This window comes from Orbicella franksi, chromosome 9 (assembly GCF_964199315.1).
Source record: "Orbicella franksi chromosome 9, jaOrbFran1.1, whole genome shotgun sequence".
Classification (NCBI taxonomy): Eukaryota; Metazoa; Cnidaria; class Anthozoa; order Scleractinia; family Merulinidae; genus Orbicella; species Orbicella franksi.
In genome coordinates, this window is record NC_138153.1 from 2,079,098 (window position 1) to 2,091,359 (window position 12,262).

The 12,262-nt window shown below is 40.6% G+C and overlaps 1 protein-coding gene across 1 annotated transcript; it reads left to right on the forward strand.

Moving 5' to 3' along the window:
• The first annotated feature begins 152 nt into the window (after nt 1–152).
• Nucleotides 153–8,411, forward strand: LOC145497036 (PC3-like endoprotease variant B). The gene is made up of 5 exons (XM_081476823.1): nt 153–2,693; nt 4,821–5,224; nt 5,797–5,973; nt 6,436–6,681; nt 7,299–8,411. Exons 1-5 carry the CDS (start codon nt 1,784–1,786, stop codon nt 7,659–7,661), a joined length of 2,100 nt encoding a protein of 699 aa, XP_081332949.1. The 5' UTR covers nt 153–1,783; the 3' UTR covers nt 7,662–8,411.
• Nucleotides 8,412–12,262: the final 3,851 nt, after the last annotated feature.

The following is a 12,262-nucleotide window of genomic DNA, read 5'->3' on the forward strand; positions in this document are numbered from 1 at the left end:
TTTAGGTTTTCTTTTAAAATATATTTTAATCTTTAAAACATATTTTATATTTTATTTACTTATTTCGTGTGTTACAATTAAATTCGCCGGCAGGAAAAAGGAAAGAAATATAAACCTTTTACTTTTACATCTCGGTTCTTGTAGTTTTTATTCCACCCGGCGATAACGATTAACGATAATCACTAGTTTCACAACGATATTCACGGATTAACGATATCCACTAGTTTTCTAAGCGCAGGCCGTTCCCAAAATCAGTGAAAAAAAAAAAAAGTAATTTAAGTACTCGATAGTATGCTAATCATAACAAACCCCAGAAGATAAATAAAGCTGATCAATGCATGAGAACCTCAAATGCCCAAAGTCGATCCCTCACTTTTCTCGTGTGTGAGCAGGCGTAAGTTTTGATCCTGGTGGTGAAAACTTATACATCCCAACTCTGTGATATCTAAACCGTCCACATAAACGTGTTTGAACAGCTTTTGAAGTGGCTAAGTCCAAGTATGAAATTTCAAAGCTGGGGAGTTAACACACTCTGGAGTTAAATTACTACTTTTGTTGTGTTTTATAGTGTACGTGCTCGTGTTTACAAGAGAGAAAGAACAATCAGAAGTTAATAGATAGGAACCTAAAGGGATTTTTTTCCTTTTTTCGCGCTGGCTAAACACAAGAGAGAATGATCTTTTAGTCCTTCAGTAGCAGTAATTATCATTTATCTATTTCCCGTTACTGCTTTAGTAGGAATGTTATAAGAATCGATATGTTGATTAGACTATGAGTTCCTTAGCTCCCTGTTTTCCCGTAATCGAGTAACAAGCAACAAAGAAAGCGAGTGAACATCTTAATGGAGACATCTTGTCTTCTCCCAATCAAATTCTCTCGAGCTTGAAGAGGTGCGAGTAAGGGGAAATACTCAAAAACTCTTTCAAAAGACATTTAGGAGTATTGTTTTTTTAATTAAATGCTTCTTTGTTTTCTGTTTTCTGTTTTTGCTTTCGTTTTTGGTGTTGTTCTCCGAAAACTCCCGACTCGGCGATGCTTGACAATCTCGCCAGCGCTGTGTTAAGTTTTGAACTGGACATACTCAGCTCAGGGACCAGCTTATAAGATTACCAACCCGGCGAGAAGTGGTTTCTCTTAACACTTCCGGACAGGAAGAGTGTTTCCGGCGGAAGGAAGATAAAGATCGCCATATACAATTCCAACAGGGGTAGAGACGTAAAAACTTTCGATCAGTGAAGAAATGTTTCAAACATCACATCAAGATCTTATGAATATATAACATTGGATCACACTTTAGGTCTCTGCCGTGTTAAAAACCGCCTGAGCACCTGTGAGAGAAGACGGGTTACTCATCGGGGAATTTAGACGTGTTTTCTTGCATAGTGAGTTTTTATTAAGTCTACCACAGAACAGAGCTCACAGGAATAAATTACTGCTGTTTTCGTCGAGCTGAAATTTCTTATTCAGTTTGAGAAGAGGCACGTGTAAAATTATTTTCTTTTATGTTATTTCTCTGTTTGGCGTAAGGAAAGTGGGCAGCATATTTTCCTTGTCCCTCTCTCTCTCTGACGTCTTCAATCACCGTTGCCATGCAAGTTAGTGAACCTTCCTGACATGTCTCGTGCTTGATTGGATCGAATGTTAATATCGCTTGCAAATGAGCAGTTAGCATGGTTAATGGTTTTGAAATTTTGCATAGTTATTAAAAGTCAGTTTAACCCTCACCCCATCGTCATCAGCTAACAATCGGATCTGAGGGAAGAACAACGCGAGATTTCGCGCAATGACTTTGTATATTATTTTGTTCGGGTTACTTTTGTGTTTAGCGGTACACAGTGATAAGAGGTTCGAAGATGTTGAAACTGATGGCGAAATTTACACCAACGCTTGGGTAGTTCAACTCGACACGCATGACGAAACAGTAGCGGACGAAGTCGCGGCAGCGTCAGGATTTAAGAATCACGGAACGATAGGTAATCTACCTGGATATTTCAAGTTTGTCCACGATCAAACGCCAAGCCGGCATAAGCGAAGCGCAGAACATCACACCCAGCCATTACTAGATCACCCGCGGGTTGAGTGGGCCAAACAACAAACTTTACTCTTCAGGTACAAACGAGGCTTCGAAGCATTGGATCGGTTCGCGCGCGCCGAGGAAAACAGAAGATATTTCAACGATCCGGAGTGGAATAATGAATGGTATTTTGGTACCCTCAAAGCTGACGAGACCAGAGGGAATCTGGGTATTTTAGAGGCTGTTAAAGATGGTTACACCGGCCGGGGAGTTGTTGTTACCATTATTGATGATGGCTTAGATCATACTCATCCCGACCTAAAACGCAACTTCGATCCCCATGCGAGCTACGATGTAAACGACGATGATCCTGATCCACATCCAGATGACTCCAAACCAGACAATGCTCACGGCACAAAATGTTCAGGAGAGGTAGCAGCAGAAGCCAATAACGGGGTATGTGGGGTAGGAGTAGCCCATAACGCCAAAATCGGCGGTATAAGAATGTTAGATGGGCCAGTTACTGACGCGTTGGAGGCGAAGGCTCTGGGTTTTAATTGCGATTACGTCGATATATTCAGCGCATCTTGGGGACCGAAGGACGATGGAAAAACCTTCGGCAGGCCTGAGGAATTGGCCAGAAAAGCCATGAAAAAATGCGCGGAAACCGGCAGACGAGGTTGGTGTTTCAGGCTTATGTGTTAGTGTGTGTGTTGGGTTTAACAGTTAATGAACTGTCGCTGTTTTTCCTTTCTGCGACTTTTCCTATTTCTTTTATGCTTTTGTCAGAACAGTGAAACAGATGGCCGTATTTTATACTTCTGTTTATTAATTACGGCTTTTCTTGACACTCTCTAAGACTGACTTGTTAACTAACTGAATTATGCACATACGTTAACTATTATGATAAACAGTGAGTTGTTAGAACAACACTGGCTTGCAGCAACAATGCGATTAGCGTTGGCGGGTTAGATTTCCTTCTAACTTTTATCTCTATTTTTTCACACAAAAAAATCCCACAGAAAACATTAAGACACAGTACAATGATTTCTTTATCTTAACAGTTGCAATTTTTTTGCAGTTGCTATAATTTTACATTAGATCGAAAGCAAATTCTGCCTTTGTTGTTTCTGTACGGGAGGAATGCAGCGTAATATTGAATGTTTATGTTTTTTGGCGGACACTTAAGGAAACAAACAGATTCCCACGTAAACTTGGAAGCAAAAAGTATTTTTATTAATGACACTTTACAAGGTCGCTGCAGATAATAACACATGTTCTTTAAACTGTCTTATTTGAAATGCTATCGTAGGACTTGTAGGAAATCTCCCCGAAACGCCGCATTTAAATCATATTCTGAACACGCTCTTCTCAGGCAATGTTGTGTCTAAATGTATTTGTAATTTGCCCGAGAAATGGTAAAAAAGAGTTTGTCGCAAATTTCAATCAATCTCTAGGGCGTTTTTGCCTGTTATGATATTTTACCCGGCTTTCTATAAGCCACAAAGTTGTTATGTAAACGTTATTCTATAAAAGAGAATTTAGTTCGTATTATAATTTTGAACAATTAATTTCGCGTGTTAATTTTCTCCTCTATTTAAACAGCTTCTCTAAATCCTTTTTCTTAAATACGTTCACTGTTCAAAGATAAGCGTTCAAAATGACTCTCGAACGTCATTTTGAAGGGCGACTCACAACTTGAAACCTCTATTGGAAGCGATCAACTTTTTTCAAGCGACCATGTTTGCGTAATGATATTCTGTCCGAACCACCTGAACTGTTGGCGAAAGCTAGACTGCAGGTGTGCTTTAATATTAGCTAAGAACTTCAAGCTTAAACAAACCACGAAGCGACAATGGCAACGTAAATGTTGCCAAACAAACGGTTTCAATTCGTGACCGTTTCTCTCGATGGGTATGTATAGTCATGGCTAATACCAAGCCTGCTTGTTTTCATCGAAATCGTCTGTATATGTCGGGTAAGACTGAACAGAGACTTCAAAAAGCGTCGACGCTAAAAGCCTCCATTTAGCTTCCAAATTTGGAGTAATTACAAATGAGTGTTTTCCATCGTTTTTATTGTGGGTTAATTTTAGACGAAAAACGCCTTAAAATTATCAACTAAAGGGAGAAACAATATGCAGGTGAACATATTAGGTACGTCTTTCGGTCACGCGCGTAAAGGAATACTTCAATAAACTTAGGCCCAGTTCAGACCTTCTGCGGGGCCGAACTAGCACGGCAAAAGCACGTCGTCCGAATCAAACTTTTGAACTAAGTTCTTCAAGAAATTAAGTTCGACAACCTCTGTCGTGCTACACGACTCTGGCATGGCGGCGATTCAAACGTCGTGCTTCTGCCGCGCCAAACAAAATTCATAAATTATGTTAATGATAATGATCTAAGGTGCGTACATCACAGAAGTGGTGATGGTCGGATTGCGTTTCCGCAGGGAGTTAAGAGGAGAATTGTTACGTAGCTTCAGTAAATCTGGACTGTGGTACGGCGCTGAATCAGAGTCCGACAGAAGCACGACGTCTAAACTGCTCCTTAGTCGCAAATCATAGTATCTGGTTTTTTTTTTTTCTTGGCGATCTGATTTGCCACAACCTAAAAATAATCAGAGTCGTGTTTCTGCCATGCTGAAGTCGAGCGTTATTAAAATTATGCTCGACACTGCAGAAGCGCGACGTCTTAACTGCTCCGTAGTATGAAATCATGGTATCTGGTTATTTTTTCTTGGCGATTTGATTTGCCGCAACCTAAAAATAATCATCTAGCTATAAACGTTCAATTATTCCTTCTAGGAAAAGGCAGTTTGTATGTGTGGGCAAGTGGAAATGGCGGCAATTCTTGGGATGACTGTAACTGTGATGGCTACGCTTCGAGTATCTACACCTTAACCATTGGTTCAGCCAGCCCTACTGGATTTCGAACGAGCTACGACGAGAATTGTCCGTCTACAATGGCTGTAGTGTACACAGGAGATGCTGGCGCGGGAAAACGGGAACCCTACAGTCACCTGGTTACCACCTCTCTGTTTCATGAGTGCGTCACGCAATTTTCTGGTACCTCGTGTGCGGCACCTCTGGCAGCAGGAATCTTTGCGCTGGTTTTGGAGGCGAACCCCGAGCTCACTTGGCGAGATATGCAGCATTTGGTTGTCCAGACTGCCGAGAAAAATGATCCTAAAGGGGCCTCTTGGAGTAAGGTGAGATTCTATGATATTCTACCAGTGGAATTGAGCGACGGGCCTCAAGCCAGGAATAGGAAACTTGTTCTCCTTTATATTTTCTTTTCGTTGCTTTGTTTTGTTTTGTTTTGCTTTGCTTTGATTTGATTCGATTCGATTCGATTTGTTTTTTGTTTGTTTTGTTTCGTTTTGTTTTTTGCTTTGTTTTGCTTTGTTTTGCTTCGCTTTGCTTTGCTTAGCTTAGCTTTGCTTTGCTTTGCTTTGCTTTGCTTTGCTTTGCTTTGCTTTGCTTTGCTTTGTTTTGTTTTGTTTTGTTTTGCTTCCCTTTTCTTTGCTATGCATTGTTTCTTTCTGTTTTGTGGCTATCATAGGTACTGCGGCACTGGTGGCAAATAAGACCGTGAGAGATGTCGCTCGCAGCCTCACCTATCGTGCTGCAGTTACTGTGAGAACCTGCTTACAGGCTAGATTGCGACCCGATTTTGTGGCCTCCGCTGTAAATGACTACTAGCTTCTCGGTTCGGCCTCGAAATCACCAAGAGATCGAGCCACATCGTCATGTCCTAACCTCTGTTTTTTTTTTCTTTCAGAATGCCGCTGGTCATTTCTACAGTCGTTCGTATGGTTTTGGCGTTTTGAACGCGAACTCTTTGATAAAGAAAGCTAAGGAATGGAGGCATGTTCCACAGGAGCTTTCATATGAAGTACCAGGTGCCTTAACAAGAGATAGCGCGGTGATACCTTCTAGGAGAGAGACGGTTTTGAAGGTGACAAAATAGATAACAAGTTTTTATGTTCCTTTATATATTTGTTCGTTTTCTTTACGTATACGACGCTTGCTGTTTGTAAGAGTTTGCAGCGTTTGTTATTCACAGAACCGAGGTGGTCAAAAAAGCAAAATAGCTTTTATTGCAATATTATCAGCGGTTTGTCATACAGACGAGGCTTAAGGCGGCGTCCACACGAGGCTGGAGAAATTTGAAAGCACAGCTTTATTTCTACGTTTAGGCCTACCGTCCACACTAATCCGCCACGAAAACGGAGCTTTTCGAAAACGGTCTTCAAACCGGGGGAATTTGAAAATGGCGGCTTTTCGTTTTCGTGTGGTCGGAAAACATTTTTGAAAACGAAGCTTTTCGAAAACGAGAGAATCATACTCTCTTTGTAAAGTAAAAAGTTTTATTTGAGATTTTGCCTAGACTAAACAAGTTATTTCTCGTTACTAACAGCTAAACAATAGAAAAGACGACATCAAAAAGTTGGAGCATGTTCAGCTCGTCTTATCGGTAAGCTACCGCCGCCGGGGGGACATGGTCATTGATCTTGTTTCCCCTCAGGGGACCACTTCCCGTCTTTTGGCCAAGAGACCATTGGATAGCTCTAGTGACGGTCTTGTCAAGTGGCCCTTCACAAGTGTGGAATTCTGGGATGAAAAGCCGCAGGGAGAATGGACAGTGACGATCAGGGATGAAAAGGTGATGTACTTTGCAAGCAAGACTATTTTACAACGTCGAAAATGTTCTTAGAAAATAAAATAAAGTAAATCTAAAACTTCGTGATCAAAAAAGAAGAAAGCAACAAGAAAAACGAATAGAATAGACGGTTTAAAAAATCAGTCATCGATCGATTCCGCCGATAAAAAAATGCTTTAAACGAGGGTATAACTCAATTTTAAAAACGCTGCGCAAACTGCTGCGTTGCTTGATGTCGAAAAGAGATTAGAAGACAATTTAATGCGAGACAAGTCATATGGTAAAAATAAGCAACTAGGAATTGCGCACGATTTAAATACAGTCGTAGCTTCCCAGCTCGTCCAAAAAAAAAAAAACCGTTGTGATTTCTTTTTGAAGGAGAAATTATCCTTACCCTCCCCTGCAGAAACCCCACATGTCAGTACACAGCCAATATAAGTTCAGCCAGAACATAAGTGGCCAGCAAGAAGGCCAGTTCTAAACAATTTTTAACAGCTAGAAAATAGAAAGCCAAAACAATCGTAGATCTAATATGCAAACTCAACGGTATTCTCCAAATTTAAATCTTTCTTTAACCACGTGCGTACATTCTTTTGACAAGTTTCTTTGACAATTTTCAGTCTGAAAACGAGTTTTCTCCGAGACATGGCAGCGTAATGTTCGACGAAGGAGAGTCGCCTCAGAGAGATCAGCCCGCTAACATCGCCAATGATCTTTCTTACGGTCGCTTCAAGGAGGATTACATGAAGGTGACAAAAAGATCAGTCGACACGTTCCCTCAACGTGACGATGAACCCAGTTTCCAGCGCGAGCTCTCTCACGGACGCTTTAAGGACGATTACATGAAGACAGCGGATGCACCAAAGCTGCCTAACAATATGGCCAGTGACGAGGGAGACTGGTGCAAACCATCAGCTGATCTACAAGGACCTGTGGCTGGGTGTGTAGCAGAATGGTCTCTTGTCCTGTATGGTACAGCCTAAATGGAATCTTAATACGAAACTTTTGCCAATTCAAAAAAGAAAACCTTTTAAAAGCTTTGGTCACACTACACATCTCCCCTATTTGGTCAGAACCTCCAAGCATGCGCACAGCCAATTACCCGTGGAGTGGTAGCCACATGGAGCTGTTTTGTTCTTTTTCTATTTTTGTCCTCGTAAAGACCCTCACTAAGCAATGAACGAAAGCCGAAAACCCGTTCTGGCCAAACTGCGGGGTGTGTTGGGTGACCTTAGCTTTTAATGATTTATTTTGTAGTCCCATCCCAGGGCAGTTTTCCAATTCAAATCAATTCAATTCAAACCTTGAAAGGAAAAGTGGCCTGGGGACGAGACGAAAGGAATCGTGAAGCGGAAAACTGGCGAGTTTGATATTTTGAGATTCGTCAATGTTTTCTATTGTTTTCTGGCTGACCTCTGCGTATATAGGCCCCGTTCACACTACACAGGAAAAATTTGAAAACGCAACAATCACCGGCGACAGAAACGCTTGAGTGCGCCCTAGAGCATGCGCATAGTAAGGGTCTTATTAAATCCACGTGGCTACCCTGTTGTTTTTCCCGTCATCACATGTTTATCGTTACGTCATCGTTTTCGAAAAGCTCCGTTTTTAAAATGTCCTCTGTCTACAATGAAACGCAAAGCCCATGTTTTTAAATTCCTCCCGTTCGAAGAATGTTTTCGAAAACCTCCGTTTTCTGTGGGCAATTTATCCAGATTTGTTTGGACGGTAGGCCTTGCCGTAGAAATAAAGCTGCGTCTTCATATTTTCTCCGGCGTAGTGTGGACGAGGCCTTAGAAAGAATTTTGAGGGACCTTGCGTCATACATATAATTTATGTTAAATTCGGGGGTGTTTGGGGGTTTAATTGAATTTTCGTGTTTCATATTTTTGTTAAATTATGACTTATGTATTTTACAAATATGCTCCATCCTCCTTTCCTCTCCCCTCCCCCTCCCCCCCCCCCCCCGTCCTTCCTTTTCGTCTTGGAAGGATAAAAATAACGAGTGACGGCATGAACAGTAATTAAACAAGTTTAAAAAACCACGATTATGGACTGTAATTGGTAGAGTGCGATTCATTTTAATTGTTTCGCTGGTTGAGTCGCAGTTATCATTGACTGCAGCCAAAAACGCGATCGTAGTTTCGCGTGTAAATGCCGCGGGCGGCACCGAGAAGGGACCAAAGAACTCGGGCATGTAAGCAAGTGGTATTGCGTGGCGACAACTTTTAGGACCGCTAATAAATATTGATTTGACCTAATTATTCTCTTGCAAGAGCAAGAATGCGAACTGTCCCGATTTCACTGAGAAGCAAAACAAGCAAAAACCAACGAAGAAAAAATAATATGCCTAAGTGTTGATTGATTTGATTTGAACGGAGACTAGGAAAATCGGACTGGTTCACAGTCTTATTCAAGTCATACCGGTCAAACCGGCCAGACTTACTTGAATTATTTAGTATAGGGGATAAAACGGTTGAGTAGAATTAAATCTTAGAAAATAAACCTACCGTCCTCGTTACAAGCTAGTGTAGCAACAGCTAAATCTTTCAAGCTCCGGGGACGAATTGAGTGTATCAAATGGTTGATGTGAGGGGATAAAAGGGAAAGTAATTTATGATCTGTAAACCTAATATGTAAGCCTTAGTTGTGCCTGAGAAGAATTATTATTTTTTTCAATGAGACTTTTACGTTTGACGAATAAATTTCTTGCTCCATTCGCCCAAAAAGTGAAATTAACTATTCCAATATTACAAGAAAATGACGACAATTATATTAACAATATATATATTGATGGAATTGTTGAGGGTTGTTCGCTTAACAGTGAAAAGCTGTTTTTAATGGTTATGTCCTATAGTGGGATATAGAAATAAAAAACATTTTTATTTCGATTTAGGCTGTCGACATGTCTTGTTTTGTTTCCTAGCGCCTGAGCAACCCAAACGTTTTCCAATGAAGAGAGAAATAAGTTTTGCCCTGTTTCATTGACTGCTTCGCTTATTTCTCTGCTTCCAAGGCTAATCTGCTTTGTATGAATTTAAAGTGGCTCTGACATCTTAATGGCCGTTGATAACGACGTCTTCGAACGTCTGTGAAAGTGGCTCGCTCCAGCCATGGTGTAGATATAATAACAGTTCTCTTGGAATCATTTATTTGTCTCAGTTTCACGAGACAGAATGAAAGGGCGATAAAGGAAACATTTTATGGGGATGGTCTTATTTAATCTCCACTGCATCTTCTCAAAAGCAGGATCACTATCCTCTCTTATTATGATGATGATGATGATGATGATGATTATTATTATTATTATCGTATCTACAACAAAATTGTCGATCGTGATTGGTTCTCCGCGCGCCTATTTGTCACGTAATCGGCGCGGGATCACGTGGGTGTCCAATCGCAGGTATACAATTTGAACTTTTTGTAATTGAATACCATAATTGGATACCCATGTGATAGCCAGCTATTACCCAATTTAATGAGGGTCTTTAATTGGCAACCGACCTGTTTTCATGTTCTGCTTTTTTTCGTTAAAATGTGTTGTTGTTGCATTGTTTTTGAAAAGCTCTCAGTTTGTTCGAGATCAGCTCTGCTTCAGTCATTCAGATTTCTCCAATATTGCGTCGCGGATCTGTGCCGGATACAATCGAATTTCTGTTCCAAGCTACCTATTGAGCTGAAATCCCTGGGATAGCTCAAAGCAAGAGATTATCAAGGTAAGAGTGTGAATCCCCCATATAGGCCTTGGTAATCCCTCTTACGTTATTTTTAGACATGGTACCCAGTTCTTTCGGGTCTGCTACTCGCGCGAAGCGTGGACAGTCCAAGCGACTTTCTCGAACTACCTGAGACGAATGGCGGAAAATTCATTTTATATGTTTGGATTTTCAAATGAAGTTTCATAGCAGAAATGTTTTATACACTCTCATCCGTCTCTTTGTTCGGCTGGGCTTTGGTTTGTTTTGTGCTCGTTTTGCTGTTTATTATTTGCGTGGTTATGCCGTTTATTCGGTTTTAGAGAGTTTACGTTACGTCAAACGGCAAACGGCAAAAATGAAACTTTTGCCGTCTTCCTTCAGCTGTCTGTACAGTAGAGTGAAAATATTTGTATTTGCGGTGAATAGTAGAAGACATTTTTCTATTTTTGTGTGATTTATTTAAGGATTACAAGAAAAGAATAAGAACTCAGAGGTAATTTTTGTCGTTTGCCGTCTGCCGTAGACATCATGCTTAAACTCTCTCATAAACAAACTTCAACGGTAACGGGTACAATAGGGAGCTTAAGAAAACCACGACGACGACGGCAACGGCAACGTCACTGAACAAAAGGTTTAATGAGCAGCACGATGGCTGTGCACGTGCGTCATAGTTCTTGGTACATTTCTCTGCCGTCCTCTGCAAAACAACAACGTGAACTGACCAAGTTCTGCGTTGTCTGGAGAACGTGAAACAGAACGGCTAAATTTTTTGATTGTTATTTCAAATTTATCGCTGTGTTCCGGATTTAGTTTTGCGATAATTTTGACAGTGATAAACAAAGTAAAAGACCTTATCGCGAGATTAATTAATATTTCGCGAGATTGATTAATATAAATTCATTTTTAATCGACGTTTTCCTCGGCGTCGTTCTGCATATGCACATTCTGCATATTTGAGAGAACTACGACGACCAAGTTTTAAAATTTCTTTTTCGAATTTTGACGCTATCTTACATATTCTGTTATATATATTATAAAAACCCACGAAAGACCACGAAGCAATGTAAACAATATGGCGTCTGTGGTGTATTTTCGTTTCCTTTCTGAGTGCCACTTTAAAGCTCAAGGGCAAATGATTTTTTAATAATTTGCTACTATCTATCAGGAATTCCTCTTCCTTGGTTACTTCCTCACTTCAGCGTCATGTCTTCGGCGTCACTTCCACTCGCAGCGACCGAGAAAAATCTCATAACAACGATCGCAGCTTTCCTCTCAGAGTCCCACGCGGATTTACGAGGCTCGCAGGAGTTGTTTATTCATTTATTTTGGGCATCTTTCCTACAGAATGTGTTGGAGAGGAAACGTCCAGAGGTGGACGGAAAAACACCTAAAACACAGCCCATGAAGATCGATAGTTGAATTTCGTGACACGTTTGGTCGCGTTTCGTCGTTAAGCTTCGTTTGGCAAAATTCAAAAGCTAAAATAAAAACGAAACGAAACAAAATGCTCGAGCAGTTACTTTACTCAAAGGCGATATGGCGAAAAGAAAACCTCGTTTGATGGGCACGAGGAAAGAGTGGTACAGTCAGGGGTAGGGTAAGTGTCTCAGTGAGATTGTTTAGTTTACTTCTAAATTTTCAACGCACTGGTAAAACCGCCCATGCGAGCTTTGAAATTGAATGAAACCACTACAAGCGATCGTTTATGCACATAAACGTGGGCTAATATACATTTATCAAACCCAACCTAGTTTTAATTTTTATTTTCATTACTCACACATCGTACATATTTGGTCTTTTTATTTTTTTTTTTATTAGATGTAAATATTGTAAATTAGTAACGCCGGTCCACATCAGCCAACGGCTGCCAGATCTTTTTAACCTGC